Source organism: Ambystoma mexicanum, chromosome 13 (genome assembly GCF_040938575.1).
Source record: "Ambystoma mexicanum isolate Mex_15411 chromosome 13, UKY_AmexF1_1, whole genome shotgun sequence".
Classification (NCBI taxonomy): Eukaryota; Metazoa; Chordata; class Amphibia; order Caudata; family Ambystomatidae; genus Ambystoma; species Ambystoma mexicanum.
This window is the reverse complement of record NC_090938.1, coordinates 740,470,082-740,498,038: the sequence shown is the minus strand read 5'-3', so window position 1 is coordinate 740,498,038 and position 27,957 is coordinate 740,470,082. Positions and strand designations below refer to the sequence as shown.

Below are 27,957 nucleotides of genomic sequence, written 5' to 3'. Positions count from 1 at the left end.
AGCTTTCTGCAGGGGGAATCCCTAGAAATCCTCCCCTTTACAGGGATTGCTCTTGTCTGCTCGGTGTAATTGGGGGAGGGGAGGAGAGGATCTTCTAAAGCATTTTCCAAGGTCTCTTTTTGTTCCAAGGCCACACCAGTGCCTGCTCTACTGAGGACACGCCCACCCAGCTTGATAGGCAGGTCCTACAGCCAGTAAAAACCTCACGCTCCTCCAGGGTGTATATAAGGCACGCCCACTTCATGGGCTCTGATGTGAAACGAAACTTAACTTTTTTTTTATTGCTGAACATGGCCGCATCCGCCCTGCTCCAGAGCCTGAAGGAGGAGGCCACCTGCTCCATATGCCTGGAATACTTCACAGTGCCGGTGTCTGTGGAGTGCGGACATGCCTTCTGCCTGTCCTGCATCACTCAGTGCTGGGAGGGACTGGAGGCAAACTTCCCCTGCCCTCAGTGCAGGGAAACTTCACAGAGCAAAACCCTCCGACCCATCAGGCTAGTGGCGAACGTGGTGGAAATAGCCAAACAGCTTCAGGCCCCCAGCAACACCCCCCAGGAGGAGAATATGTGCCGAGAACACGAAGAGAAACTGAAACTCTTCTGCGAGGATGATCAGAGACCCATCTGTGTGATCTGCCGGGAATCCAGGGGTCACAGAGCTCACACAGTGCTCCCCATTCCAGAGGCTGCCCAGGAGTACAAGGTAAGTGTGCTGTAGGTCTGGGACATGGGGGCTTATTACACAGTGCTCCCCATTCCAGAGGTTGCCCAGGAGTACAAGGTAAGTGTGCTATAGGGGCATGGGCATGTTCTCACACAGTGCTCTTCATTCCAGCGCCTGTCCAGGAGTACAAGGTGTATGTGTGTTATAGGGACATGGGGTTGGGTGGAGGGTGGGGTTCTCACACGGTGCTCCCCATTCCAGAGGCTGCCCAGGAGTACAAGGTAAGTGTGCTATAGGGACATGGGCATGTTCTAACACAGTGCTCTTCATTCCAGCGCCTGCCCAGGAGTACAAGGTGTGTGTGTTGTAGGTCTGCGTAGTTTGCACTATAGCTCTGGGGCCAAAGGAGGACGTGCATAATGCTTCCCATTCCAGACACTGGCGTCCAGGATTACACAGTATGTGTGCTGTATGTAGATCGAGGAGAATAGTGGGGGGTCAGCCTCCCAGAGGAAGATGGGTAACGTTGTGGATGTGATGGCACTCATTATAACCACAGTGAACCAATAAAGGAGGAGGTCCAGCACGTGCAGCTGCACAGTGAAGAGAACCACACACCTGAGTGTGTGCCAGGTATCTCTGCAGCATAGAGCTCACACAGTGTGTCCTATAAAGAAGGGCCGAAGAGCACACTGTGTGTGACTTGACTGGTGGCAAAAGGCACCCTCCCTGCGCCCTCATAAGGGTGCCCAGGAGCACAAGTAGAGTATGTAAAGGGGCAGGAATCAAAGTGTCTGTCCAAAGTACCACGGTGTGCATTAGACGGGTCTGTGACCTTAGGGTGCACGCTGTTTGTCCAATTTAGGAGGCAGCCTAAGGGCACACCATGCATATTATGTGAAGGGTCTGAGCTCACAAAGGTCACACCTTGTGTCGTCTATAGTAAGATACTCAAGAGCACACGATGTTCATGTGGCAAGCTTGGGACCAAAGGGTTGCCACAGAATAAGGCTGACCAAATGTACAAATTGGTAGCATCCGCACTACCATAGAAGAAAACAGAGGTCGACAAACAATGCAGCAACCCAGGCTGAGAGCGTGCTGGAGAGCGTGCTGGGAGCGTGCTGGGAGCGTGCCGCAGACGAGAGTGACATCATCATTTGGATTGGGGAACGCTGTTCGCATTTCAACAGCTACGAGCCCCTGCTGCCGGACTCACTGTTTCCCTCCTCCATATATATATATATACATATATAATAAATATACTTAATATATATTAAAGTTATTTACCCGCTGCCCTTTGTACTATTCATTTCCTTACCGGCGGTCACTTCAAAATTGCATATGTGACCAGACAGGAACCACATGTCCCACGATGCCCCCGCACCCAGAGAGTACACATGCCATGGATAGAACCTAAGGTGCTGGGTGGAGAATGCCCAAGAGTGCACGTGATGAATGTTGCATGTCTTGGGATGCACTTGCGCGATCTGAATGACACCTGGCCTAGTAGGATCGTTTGTCTGTCTTCCCCTTGTTTCCCCACCTCCCTGCCTCGTCGCGCCTTGAAACACTTGTGTATAGGCGCGTTACAAATACCATATCATATCATATCATATCCTAAGGCTGATGGTGAGTGGGGGCTGCCCAAGAGTACATGGGGTGTATGTGGCAAGTCTTGGGAGTATATATCTCATACCGAGTAAAGGCTGCCACAGAGTACAGAGGGTGTAAGTGGCATGTCTTGGGACCCTAAATCTCCTACTGGGTTTGAGGCTGCCCAACAGTACAATGGTGTGTGTGTGGCATGTTTGGGACCTTGCATCTCATACTGTGTGGAGGCTGCCACAGAGTACAGGGTGTGTGTGTGGTATGTCTTGGTCAGTAATACACTGCACGGCTGCTGCTATTCCCCATTATGGAATCCCACAGGACATGCAGTAATTCTGCATGGACAGTTGCTGCCGCTTTACATGCTAGTATTAACTCCATGTCAAAGCAGCAGATTTTAGGTGTGGGTTCACTTCTAATGAGGCCCTTCTTTTAAGGAAATACATAAATGGAGGTTGTTCCCCCAATTAACCCCTAAAATCTCCCTTCTTTTGACTCCAGACCCTCTTCTGACTCCAGTCCTCTTGCTCGACTGCAGCCCCCCACTTCATCCAATGGCGAGCTCTCTGCAGATGGGCAATGGTTGGACCCAGCCCTGGGGCGCAGCCCCATCCCATGCGAGGCTGGTGCTACTCGACTTCAGCCCCCCATCCCCTGCCCCACTTCACCCAATGTTAAGGTTTCTGCTTAACCTTCACTCTCTGATCATTGCAATGCACGTAACCTGGCATGTGCCCAGCATGTGACCTCACACATGACCTCACGTGTGCCATGTGTGGATATCCCAAGCTTCTCTGTGGGTGCTCCTGCTGAGGGTGCAATATCCAGGACCATAAGTCTCCCACTGTAGGAGGGACTGCTGTGGAGAACTAGGTGTGTTTGTGGCAGGTCAAGGATCTCAAATCAGGTTACATATGTGTCGTGGGTGGTGTCACCATTCATATTTAATGGGGGAAAGGATGTGAGGATTGATGACCTTAGGACCTCTATGAACAGAGTGTCTTCCAAGATGGATGAGCTATGCATTGTAAACCAGTCTATGGGAGCAGCTAGAAGACTGGCAGAGCATTCTCTATAGACTGTACATTAGCCTATGGGGGCAGTCGGGAGTCTGAGGGAGCATTCCCTATAGACTCTACATTAGCCTAGGGGAGCAGCAAGGAGTCTGAGGGAGTATTCTCTATTGGCTGTACATTATCCTATGGGGAGCAGCTAGAAGACTGAGGGAGCATTCTCTATAGACTGTACATTAGCCAATGGGGAGGAGCTAGGAGTCTAAGGGAGCAATCTCTATAGAATGTACATTAGTCTATGGGAGCAGCTAGAAGTCTGAGGGAGCTTTCTCTATAGACTCTACATTAGCCTATGGGGCAGTCGGGAGTCTGAGGGAGCATTCCCTATAGACTCTACATTAGTCTAGGGGAGCAGCAAGGAGTCTGAGGGAGTATTCTCTATAGGCTGTACATTAGCCTATGGGAGCAGCTAGGAGTCTGAGAGAGCATTCTCTATAGACTGTACATTAGCCTATGGGAGCAGCCAGGAGTCTGTGGGAGCATTCTTTATAGACTGTACACTACCCTATGGGAGAAGCTAGAAGACTGAGGGAGCATTCTCTGTAGACTGTACATTAGCCTATGGGAGCAGCTTGAAGTCTGAGGGAGCATTCTGTATAGACTGTACAATAGCCGATGGGAACAGCTAGAAGACTGAGGGAGCATTCTGTATAAACTGTAAATTAGCATATGGGGGTAGCATTCTCTGTAGACTGTCCATTAGCCGATGGGAGCAGATAGGAGTATGAGGGAGTATTCTCTACAGACTGTGCATTAGCCTATGGGAGCAGCTGGGAGTCTGAGGGAGTATTCTTCATAGACTGTCCATTAGCCTATGGGAGCAGCTAGGAGTCTGAGGGAGCATTCTCTATAGACTGTGCATTAGCCTATGGGAGCAGCTAGGAGTCTGAGGGAGCATTCTCTATAGACTGTCCATTAGCCTATGAGAGCAGCTAGGACTCTGAGGGAGTATTCTTCATAGACTGTCCATTAGCCTATGGGAGCAGCTAGGAGTCTGAGGGAGCATTCTCTATAGACTGTCCATTAGCCTATGAGAGCAGCTAGGAGTCTGAGGGAGTATTCTTCATAGACTGTCCATTAGCCTATGGGAGCAGCTAGGAGTCTGAGGGAGCATTCTCTATAGACTGTGCATTAACCTACGGGAGCAGCTTGAAGTCTGAGAGAGCATTCTTTATAGACTGTCCATTAGCCCATGGGAGCAGCTGGGAGTCTGAGGGAGCATTCTCTATAGACTGTACATTAGCCTATGGGGAGCAGCTGGGAGTCTGAGTTAGCATTCTCTATAGACTGTCCAGTAGCCTATGGGAGCAGCTGGGAGTCTGAGGGAGCATTCTCTAAAGACTGTACATTAGCCTATGGGGAGCAGCTGGGAGTCTGAGTTAGCATTCTCTATAGACTGTCCATTAGCCTATGGGAGCAGCTAGGAGACTGAGGGAGCATTTGTTATAGGCTGTCCATTAGCCTATGGGGGCAACTAGGAGTCTGAGTAGCATTCTCTTATGATTGTACATTAGCCTATGGGAGCAGCTGGGAGTCTGAGGGAACATTTTCTATAGACTGTACATTAGCCGATGGGAGCAGCTAGGAGTCTGAGGGAGTATTCTTCATAGACTGTCCATTAGCCTATGGGAGCAGCTGGGAGTCTGAGGGAGCATTCTGTATAGATTGTACATTAGCCTATGGGAGCAGCTGGGAGTCTGAGGGAGCATTCTTTATAGACTGTCCATTGTCCTATGGGAGCATCTAGGCGTCCGAGGGAGCATTCTTTATAGACTGTCCATTAGCCTATGGGAGCAGCCAGGAGTTTGTGGGAGCATGCTATATAGACTACATTAGCCTATGAGAGCAGCAAAGAGTCTGAGGGAGCATTCGTTATAGACTACATTAGCCTATGGGAGCAGCAAGTAGTCTGAGGGAGCATTTTGTATAGACTCCATTAGCCTATGGGAGCAGCTAGTTGTCTGAGGGATCATTATTTAGAGACTACATTGGCCTATGAGGGCAGTTGACAGTCTGTGGGAGCATTCTTGTCCCAGCCTACCTCAAAGAAGCATGGGTTCGCCCTCTCCTTAAGAATCCTACTCTTGACCCAACCTCTCCAGGGAATTACAGACTCATTATCACGGTTCCATTTCTGTTAAAGCTCCTAGACAAAACAGCTTACCTGCAAGTCCAGCAGTTCCTCGAAGCCAATAGTCTCCTCGGCCTCCGCCAGTCAGGCTTTCGCCCAGGTCACAGAACAGAAACGGCCTTACTTGACCTAAAGAACCAAATGGACGACATTAGAGACTCGGGCAAACCAGCCCTACTCCGCCTCCTAGACCTATCGGCGACTTTTGACCTTGTTAACCACAAAACTCTCTGCCGCCACCTCTCATCCTTGGCACACTTCTCCCCAAACGCCACAGCTTGGATTGCCTCATTCCTCCAAGGTAGAGCCATTATAGTTTTCTCAGACCAAGCTTGTGCGCATCCTGACATTATCCAGTGTGGAGTATGAAGGCGAGCGTCCCCAAATAGCACGACCCTCCCCGCAATGAGAGGCAATAATAGACTCTCCCAAAATGGGAATAAGGCTAGGACCAAGTGCAGGTGAGCTTAATGGAAGTTTTATCGAAGTCAAATAGGGCATGCAAAGAACTCTGCAAACTCGGAGAGCACTCTGTCTGACAATCGCAAAGACAGGCATTTTTATTTACAAAAAGTGTTATAAGAACCTACACACTATAGGGGGCACATGTTCATAGGGATTGGGTGGCGTCGAATAACTATATGTGCAGCTGTGATGTGTCGCTTCGTGGTTGGTGGACAACGCCGGGTGCCAACGTGGGGTGGGTAGGTCAGCTGGGCTCATCCGGAAGGTGCTGCCAGGCCAGGCGTGGTTAGTGTCATTGATGGACGTCTTTCTTGGCTTTCTGCCCTAATGGTCATGCACACCCCATTCATTTAATACTGCAATGTCAGTTGTCCTGTAAATCCTACAATAGGTTATTCTACAGGTTAATACAACACAGGAGGAATGCACATTTGGTGAAATACTTTGACGATACATCAATACATGGTTACTGTTTTCCTGCTGACTAGGTATCATGGGTCATGGGGTCGGGTCTCAGGGCACGGGGTGAGCTGTCCGAGTTTTAGGTCTCGTTAGAAGTAATGACAGATGCTTTTACACAATGTTGGCGCAATATTAGGTGTCTTATTTTACAAGCCCCATTAATCTGGGGTGAACTGGTGGGCCGTGGGACCTATGAGGGGGCACCTCTGGCCTTTGGTTATGGCCAGGTTTTACTGCTAAATTGTAAATAATTCAGGTGGCTGGCCGTGGCCATGTGAGCTCCGGGGGAACGTGAATGCTTGAAGCGGCTACAGCCGAATTGGGGGAGGTGAGGAGGTGTAGCTCGGGCCTTTGCTTTCTCTGGCAGTCTTCAATGGGAAGGGAGGGGAAGTGACCTTGGATATGCCCACGATGATAATATTCTCGTATGCTGCAAATTATATTGAAAACAAAGGGATTTGTATAATGTATAATGCTTATTGATTTTCTAAAGGGTTACACGTCTACATCGTTTGCACCTTTACATAGTCATTTCAAATATGTTAACTATACCAATGTTTCTGTTAATCACTACAGGGTGAGTTATTTGCAAAAATAGCAGCTCTTGCATTATATGGTAAACACGATACGTGAGGTAGCATTAGGGTTGATGGAGCACGCAAGGAACAACAGACCAATATGGTTGACAGCAGTAATACATGTTAAACTCATACATTCACATTTGATTGCATTCTATGTATCTCTTTAGGAAATTTACATGAGCTCACAGTACTGTCGCGCTTATGTTCCTTTGCACTCTAGCAGCATCAGGTTAGTCATGGCATAAGGACTTGGTATTGCTCTGTTTACATTACCCCTAGAGAAGCACATAGTAGGAGACCAGGGGCACTGGGTGTTTGTACATAACTGAGGAGGCTTGGGTATCCTGAGCATTTTGTCAAATAATCACACATTCTTCTATTCTTACAGTGTTTGTAGATTTTGACAAGGGGGTCGTGCAGAAGGGATATTATTGTGATGCATTATATATATATATATATATATATATAACAGTTTCTTGGTATAGGATTGAGGTTTTTGTTTCGTCGGGTAGGATTTACAGTTATTTTCCGAGCCGGCCCCGCTACCCGGGTCACGCTGAGGATAATGATGCACTGCGGAAGGTGAATGATAGTGTTTGCTCTAGCACTAGCTCATGTCCGACTGTTCGTGGAAACGGGCTTTCAGCGGATCCGTCAGTGAGCGGAGGCAAAAGGGGTAGGCGAGGACTCTGAAGATGGGGGCCGTGCTGCAGCGCACGAAGAATCATGTCTTAAGATGGCGTTCTGGTTTTCAAAATGGTTTCCAGGACCTAACCTAATACAGTACGTTTGGTCAATGTGTCAGCCAGTGGTCCACCCACCACCTGGGCCCTGGCGGCAGGGGGGCCCCTGACGAGTCATGGACGTAACAAGGAGGGGACTGCAGGGGACGGGGGGGTCCCTTGGACCTGTCCTCCCATACAAGTACCACAGGGCTCATGCATATCCCCTACTTTATATAACATCTTCACCAGGCCACTCTGCAATATCCTTGACTCAGTAGGCATCACATATAGAAACGATGGCAACGACACACAAGTCTTCTTGCCCTTGACCAGTGACTATGAGTCTGACACTAAATCCCTCAATGCTGCCTACTCCACCATCCAAACCTGAATGGCAGAGAACTGGTTGTGCCTAAACAGAGACACAACAGAGCTACTCCTAATTGGATCATCCGAAACATTAAAGAAGCTCGACAACCGATACCGAGTCTTCACCATTGACAACACCCAAATCACAGTCTCCTAGGCCGTTAAAATACTCTGGGTTTGCCTTGCCTCCAACTTCTCCATGACTAGTCAGGAATACGCTATTGCGTCCAATGCTATTAGCGCCATGGTTCATGTCGGTAAAATACCAGCAACTCCTTGGTGGAAAGGGGAATTACCGCCCCATTCCAAGGTTGGCGGGGCGGTAATTCCCCCTTCCACCATTGCCCTTCCCCATTCTCATCTTTGCCCCATAGGGCTCTATGGGAATGGGGAAGGCGCTAATTATGGTACCGCAAATTGCGGTACCGTAATTAGCTCCACTGGTCCCTTTGCGGGTTGGTTTTTAACGCCTGCAAAAAGCAGGCGTTAAATTCCCCAACCCGCAAAGGGACCTCGTAGTAAGGCGGTAAGGATTTACCGGTACCGGTAAACCCTTACCGCCTACCGTGTAATGAGGCCCTAAGCTGCTTAATGCAGCTAGATCCTTCCTGACTAAGCAAAACTGCCTCTCCATAGCCAGGGTCATAATTGGCACCCAACTTGACTACTGCAACGTCCTCTTTGTTGGCGCCTCTACAACAAATATCAAAAAACTCCAAACTGTCAAAAACAATGCACTCCGGCCCGCCATCAGCATCCCCAGAAGGGACCACATATGAGATGCCAGGAAACAAGCCCACTGACTTCCCATTAAAGAACGTGTCATCTTTGAAACCCTGGCCCTTACACACAAATGCATTAACCACGCAGCCCCCCAATGCCTAACACAAAGAATTACCAGACCATCCTTAGCTAGACCCACCAGAACCCCCTGCACCAACTTACTCACAGTGCCCAAGGTCATGCGAGCAAGGGCGGGTGTTCCAGCTTCCCATTCATCGCTGCTACTCAGTGGAACTCCCTGCCACCTCACCTTTGAGGAATATCATCTCACACAGCCTTCCGCAAAGCAATCAAAACCTTGCTGTTTGTCTGAACCTGCCGGTGCTTAGTCCTCGGGACACCCAATGTGTAGTAATGGCTTGCTTGTAACACTGGTACGACTCATGCAACTAAGTCATCTGTACGTAACACATGTTCTGACCCTGTAGCTAATACATCTTCTTGAAACAGCGCCTCAATGCCCTTGGGCTGCCAGCGCACTTTATAAATGCAAAAAATAAAATAGATAAATATGGGGGCAGTCAGGAGTCTAAGGGAGCATTCTTTATAGTCTGTACATTAGCCTATGGGAGCAGCAAGTAGTCTAAGGGAGCATTCTTTATAGACTGTCCATTATTCCAGGGAGCAGCACGGAGTCTGAGGGAGCATTCTTTATAGACTGTCCATTATCCCAGGGAGCAGCACAGAGTCTGAGGGAGCATTCTTTATAGACTGTCCATTATCCCAGGGAGCAGCACAGAGTCTGAGGGAGCATTCTTTATAGACTATCCATTAGCCTATTGGAGCAGCTGGGAATCTCGGGGAGCATTCTTTATAGACGGTACATTAGCCTATGGGAGCAGCTAGTAGTCTGAGGGAGCATTCTTTATAGACAACATCAGCCTATGAGGGCAGCTAGGAGTCTGAGGGAGCATTCTTTATAGACTGTGCATTAGCCCATGGGAGCAGCAAGCAGTCTGAGGGAGCATATATTATCGACTGTAAGTGTGCTTTAGAGAAAATATAGGGGGCTTTCTTCGTAGACTATATACAGGTGTAGGGAACAAACTAGGCTGTCCTGCGACCCTTCTGTCTTGTTGTCTGTGTAGATTATTTATTTGCAGAATATCTTTTGACTAACAAACTGGTTTTATTTTTTTAGGATCAACTTTACAGCCACATGGAACATCTGAAAAAAGAGCTGAAAGACCTGCAGGAGTGGGTAGAGGAAGAAAGCAGGAAAACATCCGAGCTCGAGGTGACAGCAATGGCTTCATATATGTGTAGAGGCTGAGGGCAGAGAGGTATAAGGGTCACTTTGAGAGTCCATGGAGCAGTGCTGGATGGGTGAGATACGAGACATCCTCTGAGAGTACAGATAGAAGAGCTGGATGGGAGCGATACGAGATATCCCCTGAGAGTACGGGAAGCAGAGCTGGAGGGCAGAAATACAAGACATCCCCTGAGAGTACATGGAGAAGTGCTGGAGGCGGGAGAGATTAGACATCCACAGCCAGGTGGATGGGCTGGAAATCCGGGATGGGGCGTCCTATGAAAGTAACAAAAAGCATAAATGGGGCTCAGAGATATAAGGGGTCAACCGAAAGTTATAGATGATGGAACAATAGCATAGAGACCTGCTGTGGATGCCATTCTATAGTAAGCACATTAGGGGGTGTATAAACATTAGGGGGTGAGTGATAGAGGTGAGTCATGGGGGCAATGATGAGTGACGCTCTTGCACTATGTCCCAGGTCTATAGGTTGCTGCTCATCCTACGAGGACCTTTACATAAGTGGGTGCTGCCCTCAGAACCTGAACCAAATGCTGACTCCAGAAGTCTCCAAAGTCGCACCGTCACTTCTGTTTGTAGGGTCACTGCTGCTTTCGGATTCCATATTCTAACACACTGTAATTGGGAACATGTGAGAGAACCCACACTTTCACCAGGGCCACTTGCATTTACTTTGATGCTTAAGGACATATTTGATCCTGGAGAGAGAGCATCTCCTACACTCCCAGACTTTCCTATGGCTCTGCTGGTGAGATCTATATGGGGTTTATTCAGTGACAAATGGTTGCCTGTGTTTCCCAATATGAAGCTAATATGATTAAATGGGCCCTGGGTGCCAAGTGCCAGTAGACCGTTATATCTGCCTTGTTGTGACATCCAGAGCCTCTGAAGCCGTGTGAGTGGCAGGAAGCGTTGTCTGTCAATGTCTCTTCTTTCAGTGTTAGGGAGATTCTTGTGTCCTTACATGGTACCATATCCCAATCACCCCACCTTTTTTCCATTTCAATTCTCACTTTTCAATCCCTATGGGACACATGTGCTTTAGCTGTGGGGATTAAGCGGACCAGTATGGGCATGTCCCAGTCACATATTACATAGGGGCTTCCCAGACACCAATCTATTTACTGCAGGGTCTGGGGAGGATGATGAAGTGACCTCCCGGTCATTGTCACAAGGATCAGGGAATGACATTACCAGGTCCTTGAAGCCAACAGTACCAGGAAGAACTCTCAAGAACATATCCCAAGGACAAGCTTCCCAGACCATTTTGAAGGACCAAACACATAAGGACTACATCTCCCAGAATTCCCTCTCACGAAGGGGAAACTTGGATCAGATCTATGAAAACCAACTACAGGTTCAAGGGAAAGATGACTATGGGGAATCCCTAATCATCTCAAAGAAGTAGCTCCCCAGCCCTCAAGAGAACAGTTATGGAAGACACCCACCTTTCTCCCGTTTAACAGCAAGGGTGATTGGGATGAGCAAAACTCTTCCACGTGCAAGACTCAGTCACACAGAGAGGACTTCACTTCTTCCCTCTCCCTACAGGAAGACTTGAAGAATGGGAAACACATGTTTTTCCTACAGCTTCAACCCTGGTATATAGCACACAAACTAACCTGCTGAGTAGACTGGGCTCCAACAAGGGGCAGTCCTGCTTCCAGAGGGGGAGAGTCGAGGCAGCACCTCACCTCTCCACACAGAAAAGAAATCCAAAATAGCAGCTTGGGTAGTTCAAGACTTCTATCACAAACTGAGGACTACACAGCATTCGTGGCAGTGAGCATGCTCAGACAAAGCAGCTGACATTTCCAGTCACTCCCGGAGAAGCTATTCAATTCAGACCCTGTATAAAGGCATGTTCCCTGGGCAACAGTGATAGAGTATTGGATTCAAGAGGTGGTGTGTTGTCATTTAGAGAGCTGGAGAACTGGTGGATAAGGAGACCAGGACAGTGTAGTGGTGGAGGCGATGCTCAGAGGAGTGGGGAGGAGGCATATTGTAAAACCTGGCGAGTAGAATAAGGAGAAAAACTGGAGAGTGGAAAAGGAGAAGAGAAAGAGAAAACCCCGAGTATGAAGGAAGGTGGAGAGAAAGAAAACCCAGAGAGTAGAAAAGGGTGTATGAAAGGGAAAACCGGGCAAGTGGAGGAACGTAGAGTGAAAAAGGAAACCAGCCGGTAGAAGGGGGTGGAGAGAAAGAAAACCTGCAGAGTGGAGGTAGGTGGAAGAGGAGAGAAAGAAAACCTGCAGAGTGGAGGAAGGTGGAAGAGGAGACCACCAAAGGTGAGGAGACTAGGGTGAGCGAGGTATCTTATCCCGGAGGAGATGGAAGCTGTGGCCCACAAAATGGCAACAAACATAAAGTCAAGAGGCTGTGATTAAAGTAAAGAAGAGAGAGACTAGGTATGAGCACTGGCCAGTGAGAGAGTAGAGTGTCCAAGGAGAAAGTGGAGGAAAAATAGGCCACAGCTCTGGATTATGTAAAATGCGCAGAGAGGAAATGCCTAAACTAGGCCTAAATAAAATGAGGAAGATGAAGAGGAGGCTCCGGAGCTGTCAAAGGAAAAAGCAGAGACAGAACATGTGATGGTCCCCCTGGCCACACAGAAAAGCGGAAAAGTGGGCTTGTCACTCCACTAATACCCAAAGACAGTAGAGGGAGTGGCCAGAACTCCTTAGAAGTTATTTTCCCGACTTCTTTCATGTGCTGCTATCACATGTTATTCCCCAAATGTGCTGTGCTGTCAGGTTTGTCTAACACTTCCTGGTCATCACCTAACCCAGTATCTCCCTCCTCCTCCTCCTCACCTGTGTCTTCAGATGAAGTGTACTGCAGTCTTACCTTCTTCCTCTGATCCTTTTGTTTTTTGCAGAAGAGATATGGACGTCCTCGGGTGGAAGTCACCCTGCCACCTTTCCAGTGAAGGCAGGCAAGGGATCTCCTCCCGAGAATGCCTGAGAGGAAAAAGCCCAACGGCAGAAAAAACCTCTCGTATGAAGTTCGTATGATGCACTCCGGTCGGTGAAGGTGAATGGTTTGCCTCTATTATAGCTGACTCTGGTACACTTGTAGGTGATGGAGGTATAAGTAGACTTCTTCAGTATGGACTCAAATAAGGATAGCAAGACGCAAATCCGAAGAAGGTAGGTACAAGTTGAACTCCAAGGGGATGACAGTCTATCAGAAGGGAAGGCTGTGTAGCTAAAGACACAGCGGAAAGCAGTCGGAGGCCGTACAGAGGCAGAAAGAAAGTAGAGCCGACCGCTCCGCTGTACAAGCTACAAACAGAAACAGCTGCGGGATGGTTAGGAACAGACCGAACCGGCAGCGGCAGAAGAAAGAGCTGGAGCGTAGTACAGCAAGTAAGTGGAAACGAAGAATAAGGTATACTAAGAAAGGCGGAGGAAGGGAGAGCTTGGAAAGCAGAGAGCAGGAGGGAAAGAAGGCCGCGGTTGACCGAAACGGGACGAGACCCGTACGAGAAGCTGCAGGACCGCGGCAGTCAGTATGAACCGAGACTCGCACCAAGTTGCCACGGAAAGGGGAAAAAAATAGGGGTAAACAGAGCACGGGGCAGACAAAAGGGTGAGTAGCTGTGGACAAAAGATAAGCCGGGACGAGCGAGAGAAAAAGTAACAGCGTGTAGAACCAGAAGCGAAAGGGTTGCAACGCACCGTTACCAAGGATAGGCGTGGCTATAAAGGGAAACAAGGAAACAGACAGAAAAGACTGGACCTGCACCAAAGGACACAGACATAGCATAGTGGAACACTCTAATGGCGGTATAACTTCCATGTGTTCCAGAAGCGCCAGGAGGGCAGGCGCGTGACATGTGCTGTCTAAATAATTATTTCATTCATAATCGTCCTCCCTTTCACTTCTCTTGGGTCTCTTTCTTGATAAGTGAGTCTGCACATAATGATCATGGAGTAAATAAAAAACAGACTTCCCTCCAAAGGGAAGCCTAGGACCATTTGTTACGGAAATGGGTGCCTTCACATGTATCTCTGGTGTAGGAATGATCACATATGGCCTTGGCCTTCTTACAATGTCTAGTTCTGGAATGGGAAGGATTAATGGAACTCCTTCCCTTTTTGGGCCAATAAAGTAAACCGTGTGGATCAATAGAAACAGAGAAACGATGATAGATGCTGAACAGGCATATATTATGCACCAATACATTAGGCCCCACCATCGGTGTCTATCCACACGTCGTAGACTCTGCTCACTCTCTGGACTTGTAATATGTTCAGTAGACCACATTTTCCCTGTAATTACTTTTAAGGAAGGAAACATTATTTTTAATCGGGCAACCTCATCAAATGCTCAGGTAGTTTTCTGATTTGCTCTACAATTGCTGCTAATAATCGTCTAATCGCCAGGCCATTTTTAGGATCTTGGACAAAAGTATGCATGTCAGTGCTGCGCCCAACAAGAGCAGGGTAAGCTTGGAGTATAAAAATGAAGAAAGCAAGAAGTAGTCTGTGTACATCAACATCTGACAGAACCATATGTACCGCCAAAGAGAAACTCAGTGAAAAACGAGTCGGGGAACTGCTCCCTTTTCCAGTCGTCGAAAAGGAATTCTAGATCATGCATTTTTCATTTGCTTCAACACTCTTAGGGTTCAGTGTCAACAAGCTCCTGTGGCTCAAGAACAGTAACTTTCTCACTTCCTGCTATAATATCTAAAAGGAGTGTTTCAGGGGAGCCACAGTCCAAATGTACACTTTTGTCTATCTATTGGATAGTCTTTGCGTCCTTCTTCCTCGTCATCGATCAAGTCTGCACATGCTGAACTTCTTCTTCTTGACTTGCTTCCGAATGGGTTGGGGGTATGTCGGCCTTACCACCGTAGACTTTCACATCTCCTCAGTGAATCCAAGCTTGCCTCCCTTGGACTTTAACTTCTGAGGGAGTAATGTCTTCCACTATATAAGGGCCACTAAATCTGGGCTCGTGCCACTTTCTAGTGAAGTTCCTAGTGTCTCCAGCAAAACGTTTAGGAACACATAGCTTTTCAAGTCTGGTTGCTGTATTGTCTTCATCTGCGTCCTAAGACTGACACCCCTTCCACTTGAGTGGATCTGAAATGACAGAGATACTAGCGGTCATACATGTTAAGCATGCATGTAGCTCATTTCCTAACACTTCTGCAGTTGTCTGGGCATCACTCCTAGTCCTCGATGGAGGAGTCAAAGGCGTTCTCATCCGCTTCCCTGTAACTAATTTGTGGGGTGTGAGATGGTGGTCTGGACCGGGCTGATTTCTCAATGCATGTAATGCAAGTGGCAGGCAATTCAGCCACCCTTGAGAAGACCGTTGAGTCTCTCACATATCCATGTCGCTTGCGGGTGATAAGCAGAAGAAAACTTGTGCTTAATACTAAGCAATAAGATAACCTGTCAAATACCTTGTTTAGAAAATGAGGTCCATTGTCAGATATCAGCACCTCACATACTCCCCATCTAGGAAATACTTTCGCTCCTCTGACTTTTCGCAACGTGTGCCCAGCAGTAAACCTTTGACATATGATGCAATTTACTACATAAAAAGCAACGTGTTCTAACAGGTTTGGTAAAAACCAGTCCTATGCAATGGTTGCTGCAAGGCTCTCCCTAGTGACATGTGCAGGGTAGTGTGGCCGTTCTAACGCCACCCTCAATAAGGCTATAGGCATCACTGGTTTACCACTGTTGTCTTGTCGCCAATGTGCTTCAGAAGGGGATAAAGAACACCCCCTCCGTGTCCACAGTTCTTTTTATTCCTGTGGAGCGCCACCTTGAATTTCCATCAACTGTGTTCTTGACAAATTATTAAACCCTTCATTCAGAACCATTATAACCATTTTTTCTTTCACATCAGGAGTATCAAAACTAAAAATTTCAGATGAATATGCAACTCTGTTGGCGTCTTCGTCTGCGGCTTGTTTTCCGCGTGAAATAAAGTCAGTTATTTTAGTATGTGCTGCGCACTTAACTATTGCAATGGCTACTGGGAGTTGTAGTGCTTTAAGAAGCCTGTCCAATAATGTTGTGTGTTGCACTGGAGTGTCGTCCTCTCAAAGGTAGCCAGCCCCTCCTTTTCCAACGTGCTAACCCTGCGTGTACGGTTGACGTCACATAGGCTGAGTCACTGTACACTGTCACTTTCTGCCTTGCATGATTCTCGAGCGTGACAATAAGTGCCACTATTTCTGCAGATTGTGCTGAAAAATGAGACGGTAGTGTTGCTCTGTGCCCTACCACAGCTGAACCTGAATGTCTTTCTCCATCAGTTTGATCGATCGTCGAAGACCCATCAATAAAGAGAACCTCCCCCGTTGCTAGAGCATTCTCCTTTACCCTTGGGATTTCATCATAGAACTCCTCATAGTTGGAGCAATCATTCACTTCCTCATCCGCTGCCAATAGTTTGGCTACACATGTGGCAGGGTTCACTATTGTACACCTGACTATTTTGATTGCTGGATTCGATATAACCACCTCATAAGCAGAAGCCCTCTGGGATATCAGTGTACCCGTAGGTTTCTCCAGAACAGCAAACAAAGCATGCTCAAGAGAGAAAGTCATGGAACACGCCATTACTATGCTTGGAGATTTCTCAATAGCGAACGCGGCTGCTGCCAATGATTGTTCGCAAGGGAAGTGACCCCTCATACATGGGTCTAAAATCCCACTATAATATGCCAAAGGTCTGTACCCCAATGTGATTCTCTGTGTGAGTACTGCTGTCATAACTGTTTCATTTGTGTGCGAAAACAAAAAGAACTCCTCAGAATAATTGGGAATTAGTAAAACTGGAGCTGTCCAAATCGCTTTTTTCAATTAATCAAACCCTTCCTCCATCTCCTCAGTCCATTCAATGTTTTCCTTATTCGTCTGTGCTTTCTTCAGAGCCTGCAAAAGTGGTCTTGTATATGAACTATAATCAAATACCCACGCTCTGACATAATTACATAGTCCCAAAAATTGTTGCATTTGCTTTATCGTTTCCGGTATTGACCTTTTCATGATTGCCTCAGCTCTTTCAGGTGTAACTTTATTTCGTTCATGCGAAATTAACTGACCTATGTATAACACCTCTTACTGATAATATTGCAACTTCTCCCTATCCACTTTATATTCTTTCTCTGCTAGAATAATCATTAACTGAATCGAGTCTCGTCTGCACTCTTCCTCTGTTGTGCTACAAACCAAAATATCCTCTACGTACTGCAGCACAATGCTTGGCAAATCAATATTGCTTAGGTTTATCTGCAGGACCCTATTAAAGATCGATGGAGACTCAGTACCCCTGGGGAAAACATGTGCTTTTCATCTTAGTCTGGGAATCCTTGTGCAACGGGATTGAGAAAAATTCATTTTTTCAAATCAATCACCGTAAAATATTGTGCTTCTGGGGGAATGCTGCATAAAATCGTTGCAGGTTTCGGAACCAGAGGAAACTCTGCCTCTACAATCTGGTAATCGGTCTCATGTCCTGAATTAAACGCCACGCCCCTCCCTTCGATTTCTTAATCGGATAGACAGCGGTGTTACATGGTGATTCTGACGTCCCCAAAATGTCTTGCTCCATCATGGCCGATATAGTCTTAAAAATACCTTTGTCTGCCTCCTGAGACATTAGGCTACTGCCTTGCTCGAGGTAAAATTGCTCCTGGTTTCAACTTAATCTTAACTTCTCTCCCCCCCTTCAACAGGCCTATGTCATAGGGGCACGTAGTCCATAACGAGGTTAGCACCTTTTCCATGTCTTCATAAAAAAATGAGGGGTGCTGCCGCACTATCATCATTCGCTGTGGGATCTCTCTCCCCTCTATCCTGATCCAATAAGCAATGCTCATCTCGAACACCACTTCATCGTCTGACGGATCGTCTTTAAACATCCTCGTCAGTGACGTCAGTCAATCTGTATCCTTCCCCCATAGCAATCACTGTTCTCCATGGCTTCCGTCATCAAATCCTTCGAGCATGGCCAATTCCCCTCGCACTATGGCTGCCTGCAATTCTAGGGGAAAAATCTGTCCCCCCTCCTCGTCCTTCGTTATCTGTGGATCTATGGCCTGAACAGAAATTTGTCAGGAATTCTCATAATCTTGCCCCCTAAACCGGGTAGCCACGTTAACAAAATGCATACCCCATAATGAAAAATCTTCGGCTCTAACGGTGTTCCTCGCAGAGATATTCTCCCTGTAAATTTCATGATAAATTTGTCCACATTTAAATAATGTATCCCTGGCGTGGAACATGCTATGCCTTTGTCAGTGAAGCAAATCGTCATATTTAGCTTCGTCATTAAATCTCGGCCCAAAATATTAACTGGTGTCTGTCCTCAAGACAATAATGGGACAGACATATCACACTCTCCTATAGAGACTGTTAATTTCTCAGTGAACGGAACTCTACTTTCCCTCTTGTATACATGAGCGAGTTGCCCCAGTGTCTACTAAAAAAGAAAAAGATTTGCCTTCTATGGTGACATCAACCCTTCGTTCCTCTTGAGGATTTGGCGTCATCAATAGTACTGAACACATCAAGTCGCCATGTGAGCTGTCCTATTGTGGGTACATGCTTATTCCCGTGCCTGTAAAATGATTCCCTCCCGTGATAGTGACACCCCCTACTCTAGGAGTCAATAACTGTCCTGTGTTGGCACTCTGATGTATCTGCATGGGTGTATGTTGTGACTGCCCTTACGGCATATTCAATGGTGTTTGCTGTGGTTGTAAAGCCTGTTGCGTTTGCGGTACTTGTGTTTGATACACTGTCTGATCTTGGGCAAACCCATCCCTACTTTGTGGACTATATGCTGGAGGATAAGTTGTCACCCCTCTTGATAATTGCCCATTCTGTACATACCCTTGACTCCCACATGTTCGCGCAATGTGCCCTATCATTCGACATGTCCAACAAACAGGAGGGAGTCTTCTTATCTTCCCTCCCTGCATGCCTTGTTTATCATTCTGCACATTCTGAAAACCACCTTGGTTATTCTGGAAGCTTCTTTGATTATTCTGAAAGCCTCCCCTTCCTCTAAAACCTATTCCCCTGCCTCTCGGCATAAACCCATTCCCTCCTTGATCTGACTGTCATTGATTATTCGCCTGTGGCACACCCGTTACTTGCTGTGTCCCCAGCTCCTCTATGCTTGTCAGCATCGCTCCTTTTATAGCGTATTTTGACAGTTTCTTCTGAACTAACTTGGCTTCTTCAAGCTTCCTAACATCTTTCCTCTTCCGATTTTTCTCTGGCAACAATCGGCAATGGTGCACAATGGTCAGCTGTATTTCTGCCCATGGCTTTGCTTCCATTCCCACTAGCTTCTTGAGCTGTCTCTGTACCTGCTCTGGCTGTCTCTTACACAGAATATGATAGAATACAGGAATTGATTTCCCCCAAGGCTCTCGAGTTTACAAAGACCACTGTTCCTGGAAATTCGGAATATGAGCAAGCGGATCTTCGCCTTCCTGCATCTTACGTTCCATAATTGCACCCATATCTGGCGTACCAGGATATTGTACTCTAAGCGCTTTCCAGACTGCCGCTCTGCAATTATTAAATGGTGCCCCATCATGTGCTGTGACACTTGAGTATCCTGCTCTCGTCCAAATGTCATCAGCCCTTTCCCCAAGGATAGCTGCTAGAAGACCCTTAATGTCTCCCATGGCTAAAGTATTTCCTCCTGTCATTTTTTCCAATTCATAAATCCATTTCCCCGCCCCCGCTGTTAAGCTGGGCAATTTGCATCTTAGATTGTCTTTATCCATTTTGGGCCAAGGGATATACTGCGGTCTGGCCTCTCCTTTCTCTAACAAAGGGAATTGCGAAATCACAAAATCACAATTGGCTCCCATCGTCTGCCTATCTATGGTAGGGACAATGGTTCCTGATCGCCTTTTTCCTGGTAATGACCTCAGTCTGCTCACATATGGTAGCGATTCTCCCCTCTCACTACGAGATTGTGTTTTCAGTCACTCTGGGTATGCCTTAGGCTTTGGCGTCCTTTCTTTAGGTTGGTCTAAATCTGACCACTTTACTTCCTTATCTGTCTGGAAGCATCCCTCAGGACCACATGCATTAACACCCTCCTCCTCCTCACGAAGGGTTTTCCTGTCTTTGTCTGACATATCTTGTCCCCATCTAGTATGGCTATCATCTTTCTCATCTTTGTTTTGAGTCAGCCTGTCCAAAGACAAGGCTCGATGCTTGAGACTAAACAGGCTTCCTTCCTTGCCTCGTAACTGGGCAATTTCAGATCAATCTTCTTTCCCTCTGTTCCTCAATTCACTTTTTGTCCTTATCTCCTGGTAAGCTTTCTCGATTCTGTCTCTGATACATCCTATCTCAAAATTCTCCTGTAGGTTTACCCTGGGAGGGTCCTGGCATCGCTTCCTGCGATGGGAGAAACTCCTCTATGTCGTCCCGTAATACTACTGGACTTGGTTTCATTAGCTCTTTCTCAATGTGATCAATATTGCGTGCCCTCTGTCTTCTCTTTCGTTACATTTCCTCATCAAATGCGTTTTGTTTCTTTGCTTCCTCTCTAACCCTTTCCACTTCCTGTTTTTCGCTTCCCTTCTCTCATTTACCATGTGCACCTCTTTGTTTCTTCGTCTTTGCATTCTTTTATCTCTTCTTTTCTAATCTATCTCTGCTCTTTGTCTATTGTCATGTGTTCTTTGCTCATCTGCTCTTTCTTTCTTTCTTAACTGTTCTTCCTGATACATCTGTTTTCAAGTTTGTCTACTCTTTGTTTTATACTCTTCTTCTTTCAATCTTTTTCTCGTTCCCTGTCTTTTTTTACTCTGCTCATCCTGAGCTTCCCACTGCCTTACTTCCTCGAGGCTCTTCCCATAAAGTTTGAGCAATATCTGACCACCCATCGATTCGTTCTGTATGAGCGCTATCTTGTCAGCTTTGTATTTTTCTCTTTTCCATCTCTTTCCTGTTCTATGCCTTAGTTTACAGTAGGCCGTTCACTTTCCTCTTTGTCCTGTAAGACTTTAGAGATCACGTCCTTTTCTCAAGTTCTTTCTGGGCTATCATCACTGCTATACGCAGGCGGTTCATGTATCTGATTATTATATCCTGTCGCTGCTTTTAATTCCCTTAATGGATACAATCCTTCATCCTTTGCACTATCGCCATTTACTTCAGGCGCGGTAGGGGGACCAGAAGGCTCAACACCCCCCTCTTTACACTGGTTAAGCTTCTAGTCTTCAGACGGTGGGCTTCCTGTTCCTCCTGGTACATCTTCCAAAGCTTTAAGCTGGCTAACCTTTTCTCCAATTTCTTTCTCGTGTACGCAGCATGCAAGTATGTGGTCATATGTTGCAAAATCGCTTTTGACAATGAGCCCCCTTGTGGCCATCACATGAACATTTTATCTGCTGTGCCCTTAACCCATTCTGCACTACATTGTTTAAGCTTGGGTGCGTGTTTTGGCAGTTGCTTAGGTGCTTACATAGGTGCATAAGTGGAGTAACATCCCCCATTGTGACAAGTTCAGTCGACTGCCAATACTTACTGTTATTTTGCACAAAAAATACTTTCAGAAAAACAATAAATATATGCGTGCATCAATCGTCGCTGCTTCAACCCTCTATATCTCTCTTTACTTCAATCTACCTATTCAGTCAATACCATCAATGACTAAATAAATAAATCATTTACTCTCAACCTTTTAACACAGCCTATCATTTGTCACTCTTTGACACCTCACTTTTTCTCTATACATAAAATACATAACATATACAAACAGACAGACTGGCCGGCCTCAACATATATCTCTTCTCAGCACTACTTGCTGCTATTCTTGCCCCTAAATTTACTCAGATGGGAGTGCAAATGATTTCCTTTAGCAAACCGTGCCTGCTTGTCGCCTATTTATCCATTTGGATTTTGAAATAATTTCTTCTAGTCAATCCTTGAACGTAGGACTCTGGGCTTCGTCATATACCTCTATGTGATGCCCTTCAACATTAACTAAATACCCTGCCAACCCTCCATTACTTTCTTCTCATTATTACTTTCCCCAATCAATACTCATTCATTTTTTTTCCACCTTTCTCAATCTACTCACCATTCATTTTTCAGCTCCTGACCCTCGGGATCGTCTCCTCCTCAACCGGCCAACGTCTCCTTCGTTCCACTCAGCTTCTTGTGGAAACCAGGAGGTGATTATGTGAAACAGGGACCCGTCCCACCTATCTCTAGTGTCTTGCAAGAACTTTTCGGCCACTATCCACAGGAAGCCTTGCGGTCCTCCAGCTAAATGGCGGAGGACGTCCGATATTCCGAGACACTTAAAAGCCTACTGGGTCGATGGGTCTTTAACCATCCTACCTCTGCTACCATGGAACCCTGGGAACTAGAGCCCTTTAAGACGAGGTAGCAATACTTAGAGATGGATGGGGATGCAGAACTTACTCGTACATCAATAATCAAACCGACTCAGGAAGTTGGCAAATTTAGTACTGTTTTATTAACAATTATCTAAAACAGGGAGTTACAACGGACAACGACATTATTGTACTAAAACTGTGTCTCTACTGACGTCATCCTACGTGGTAAATAAGAAAAACCTACTGGGGGATGTGATAGGCTTAAAGGGAACATCTAGGTATACGTTCCATACTGATGGGGGTTGTGATTGGGTCTCTAAGATCAGGTGGATAACTAAGCCCATCCCAAGTGCAAGTCATCTTCTATGTCATATTAATACTCAACACCCTATTGGTTACACAGACTATAGGGCTCTTTGACACTTGGCCCTCTATATTTGGTTAGCACACTTGCACCCTTCTGGAATATTCCACTTGCTAGCAGCACGCAAGCTGGTTACCCCGGTGCTGGGAGGGTCGGCCTGGTCAGGCCTCCACACCCAATTAGCCCAACATCTATCATCACTCCTGCGGTCTGTCATTCAATTAGGCTTTGAACTTGGCCTTGCAGAGGCTCACTGTGCCTGACAATAAAAGGGAGTGTGGCATGGTTTTATCTTCTGGTTTCGGTGTAGCTCGACCCACAGTCTATTTCCATCCGACCATGTGACTGGAGACCACGTTTTCAAGCTTTTCGTTGCATAAAATACTATTAAATGATGAACTCTTGGCACCTTCAGTGTTTTTCCATTTCACCTCAAAAAGAAATTTGTTTCTTTCTCACGTTCATGTAGCTTCTTGACAGACAACCAGGCTCACGGTATCCTCGACTCTTGGTGCTGGGCCAGCCAGCCTTTCTTGAATTCTCTTTCGCCACCAGCTATTTTCAACTGTGTCACACTTCAAGCCCTTTCCATTCATAGGGTTTAAGTTTGCTAAATTGCATTGTGGAACATCCAGATTCTATACATTCCTATGAGTATACATTGGCGCATCGCCGCAATCTATTCACTACGTAGCCAGCCTCAGGATTACTTTGTCTACGTGCGTTACAGCATCTGTACAAGTGTGAAATGACTTTGCATTTTCTTCAGTGTTTCTTTGCACAAGCATCTTGATTTCGATCCAGAAACGTTGCTTTACCTCGATACCTCATCCATAGATCCTATAGAATGTCTATATTCTTTCTTCATTTGTGTCTTTTCTGGGGGCATCAATTCTGTTTCATGGGACGTCACCCGTCTTCTTTCTCATTCATTTTTATTCTTCTTCTGGACTTTTTCCAGGAGGCCATTACTTCTTTGTGAATGCATATAAGGTTTTCTCAGTGGATACCTTGTCTCAAGGATTCTTTGCGGTATAGGCATCCTCACTGGTACTGCACTTGTCGCAATTTCCGGCTCCCAACATATGGGCAACATGGGGCAGAGCTTCTGGTAGGGGTATTTGGCTCCTCCTCTACAACCTCAACCTCCATGCCTACTGCCCTGCCTCCCCTCCCTAAGCTCCCTCTGCCAAAGGATACACACCAAGGTACCACAGCATCCAGGCCCACTACCCTTTGGGTGCAGGGGAGAAGCCAACACTTGTAGAGTGCACTCAGAGGGCTGTTTGGCTGCATCACTTCAGAGACTGCAAGAAAGAAGACGTTTCTCTCCCTGTGCTTTTAATCATTCTATCGCTGTATTAACAAAGGTCTTTATTTATTCTACTAGCTGCTGTAAGTCTCGCCTAGAAGCACCTGGGATTGCATAAAAGTTGCGGGCCGCGCACACCCATGTGCGTGCACTCATAGAGTGCCCTCAGAGTGCTATTTGACTGTTATGCTCGGAGGTGCTTCCGCAGGGCTCCCACAAAGGCCTTATCGTACTGAAAATGAACACTATTCTGACTTCAACCCTTTTATAGAGACAGGGGTAAGCGGCCAACTATTTAGTTAACCTAATATAACTTAATTAATAGGGAATATGTCTTATGCCTATACATTGACGTCCACAATGCTGACAAAGTTGCTCCAAGCACCTCGCCTTGCAACTGATTCTACAATTAACTGTCCATTGACGCCTCTGCTGCAACCGCCAAGTGCCTTGCCGCCGATTATTCTACAGCGGCCTTCGTCAGACATTCGCAACTTCCATCAAGCGGCAGGGTGTGGACCTTTGACCGGGATTGTGCCAGCCCACTCAAACCCAACTGTGGATTTCCATGAATCTTTGAATACTTTGACAAGTGAACACTTAATCACGTTTATGGACAATCCGGATTCAGCCATTTTAGTAGGAGCGATAATGATATTTATTTATTTTTACATTTGTATAGCACACAAATAGCCCTTGGGCATTGAGGCACTGTAACATTTGGAGAACTTAGTTACAGGAGTAATGCAGGTACAGGTTAGACATATCCAATCACACTTTTGATTCAGACAGGGTAAATATCCTGCCGCCATTGGTCACAGAATTGAAGGGATGCGGTAGATGGCGGTGGTTAGGTAAAGAGTAATGTTTTTACCGCTTTGCGGAATGCCATGAGTGAATTTTCCGCTTGTAGGGGTGGAGGCAGGGCATTCCATTGTAGGGCTGCTAGGTAGGATAGAAGCCGCTGATGGACCATTCCCCCCAGTGACCATACAAACTTTAGATGTAGGGTAAATGGGGTTTCCCAGAGCGTGGATAGAAACAGCTAGGGTTGTTGCGGGTGTTGCAGTGCCTCCAATCTCTTCTGAACCGTTACTGATTATGGCTCAGGTCCATTCTACAAATAATAATGTTACTCTATATACCACACTTAATCTGGACAGAGAAGGTTCCCAAGACTTTAGTGCTTCATTTCCTCACATGGAAATACAAATACCAGATCGGTCTCCTAATGTATCGGAGATTGTATTACCAACTATCCAATAGGCAGTCCCTGCTCGGAGGGAAAAGAGGGGTGAGCCCTCGAAGCAAGCACTGCGGTATAGGGGTTTGGAGCTAATCCAGGATGTGAACCTATCGGCTTCTCCAGTATTGTATGCCGACTCCTTAGATTCCTCTTCTATTTCACCGGTATCATTTGAACGTCCTACACCCAGAAGATCTTTTGGGTTAATAGCCTCAGTTACCTACTCAGCGGAATTAACCTTGTCTACAATGAATACCACTATGCAATCATTGGTAAAACTTTGATTCTTTGAATCTGAATATTTCAGACCCAGTGTCAGTTCTGAGCACTTTGAACTAGAAGGTGTCCTTTATTGAGGGATGGATTTCCTCTTTAAAAAGTATCCTGCTGTTAAAACCTTTGCCTACCAATATTTTAAATGAAGCTCCTATTAGTCAACCATCCCAGACGAGCTGTACCGAGGAGGAATCCCAATCATTGGGAGATCAATTGGAGGGGCTGCTTCGTGTAAATAACAGGGAAGGTGTGGCTGGCAGTGATATTATAGAAGAGGGGATCGTTCCCACTCCCTCTGCAGATAAGGATAACGGAGATGGACAGGATCAAAGATCCCTCTTCACCATTTTTTTGAAAACTAATGGTGGTCGTAAATCAACCCCATGGAGGAAGAAAACAAAAATCAGAAGGGAGTGGCAAAACCTGTGGCTTCTGGCTCTAGGAAATTCTTGCGTGCATTGCTGTTACCGATGGGGGCCCAAAATGGTTTGAAGCCTAACGGAACTAATAAGAGAGGGGGGGAAAAAAGGGAAAATTCCCCCAAAGCCAGTGTAGACCTCGATCCTGGATGGAAGTCAATCCATTTTGGGAACTGTGTCATCAGAAGAGGAGAATTATATCGCTGGAAGTCTACTGAACTCATTCGGTTGAAATCTAGGATTTGGGACCACAATCTTCCCTTGAGAGTCTTCCACTGGCCCCAAACTTGGTTCATCCATTAAAACAACCAATACTTTTTAATAATCACATTTTGTCCTGTCCTCAAATGAGTCAAGTGCCAGATACTAAGGTTACTGTGTGTTCCCCAGAATTTCGTACCCTGGAACAAAAACTATTATCTCATCAACAGTCCCATGGAAATAATCCGTATGGAGCTCATTGTAGCAGATAAGAAAGGACTTTGTGTTAACTAAACGGAGTAGGGACAGACGTTATGAGCAACCATTGCGAGACATCTCGACAGCAAACTCTGAGGAACCAAAGTGCCAGTATTCTTTAAAGAATAATACTGACCTTCTAGTTTCTCCTCGGAGGTCCACTGTATACCATTCGACTTCTTCTCATTGTTCACTATCCGAACGTTTGGTAGATTCAAATGTATCATTGACATTGAATAGGTCTAATGTCTTGAGGTTGTTTGACGCAATTACTAGTTTATGTTCTATTCAATCTCGAGATATTGCACTGGTTGAATTTATTAATGATACAATCTTGGTTAGTATTCTATTGCCAGTTCCATCAAGATTGGTATTCGAGACAATACTGGATGCAGGAAAACATCTCCACCTACTGGGATATGACATATTTGAGGTTAACAGAGAGGAAGTCTTACACTCCTCGATATCCTTCCTTAGGGCCTCAAGTATTAGTTTCAAACCCACCCATTTTTTGCCTCTGAGGGTGACATGTTCCCAGACAAATTTGTTGAGAACTGGAGGGATAGAGTTTATCGAACCAGCAGTGCTTTTTTTCTGGTAGGGAGAATTGGTCTTGGCTTCCTGAAGCATTGGTTAGTAGATAAAGCTCCCACTAGCTAAGCAGCCTGGAAATGACGTACCATCTAAAAATGCGTTCACGTAATACCAGAGGGTATAAACAACTGCTAATAAAAGAAGATACTCAGTTGGGTATTTTGGATATTATTTTTTTGTAGGAGACGTGGTATGTGGTTCATGGTTTCTCCCATTTTGGAGGGGTATTCTCTAAGTCCGCCCTACATCTGGTCTGTAAACTGCTTGCCGAAATTGAAGAGGCTTTGTTAAATCACCCTGGGTATCCCCGAACCCATTTATACAATTGACAAAACGGATATGGGAAAACACACAAGGGGGCCCGGGGAGGGTCAAGGGCTTATTTAATTTATATTTGAACCCGGCAGGGATAACCACTGAATCCTTTCTGGATGGGGTAGTGAAGCATTTAAACATCTGTGCCTTAGATCCAAAACTTTTTTCTGTGATCATGGCAGAAGATCTGAATTTCTCCTGTTTTGGTTGGAATTGTGCTGCAGCAGAGAAGGGAGCCACAAGTTGGTTGCATTTGTTGGAACTGAGAGATTTCCACATGCTCAATTGGAGTGTAAAAGGAGACATTTCTCCCAACCTATATACTTTTTTTTTGTCTCAAGTAACATTTATATGTGGATTGATGAATTAAAGGTTCTCCAACAAAGGAGTGATCATGATATGGTCTTAACAAATTGGACCATTCCGGTCATAAACCAAAGAAATAAGGATATATATAGGCCTAGCATGGAGATTGGTTCTGG

At 46.1% G+C, this 27,957-nt stretch overlaps 1 protein-coding gene across 2 annotated transcripts in view; it reads left to right on the top strand.

Annotated features, from left to right (window-relative positions):
- Positions 1–277: 277 nt before the first annotated feature.
- Positions 278–27,957, top strand: part of LOC138521873 (E3 ubiquitin-protein ligase TRIM39-like) — a 64,307-nt gene continuing 36,627 nt past the window's right edge. The window contains exons 1-2 of one of the 2 annotated variants that reach the window (XM_069635026.1): positions 278–704; positions 10,007–10,102. In XM_069635026.1, coding sequence (XP_069491127.1) covers positions 291–704; positions 10,007–10,102 — 510 coding nt within the window. In that variant the 5' untranslated portion in view covers positions 278–290. The remainder of the gene's footprint in view (positions 705–10,006; positions 10,103–27,957) is intronic. The other variant, XM_069635027.1, reaches the window with a different exon arrangement.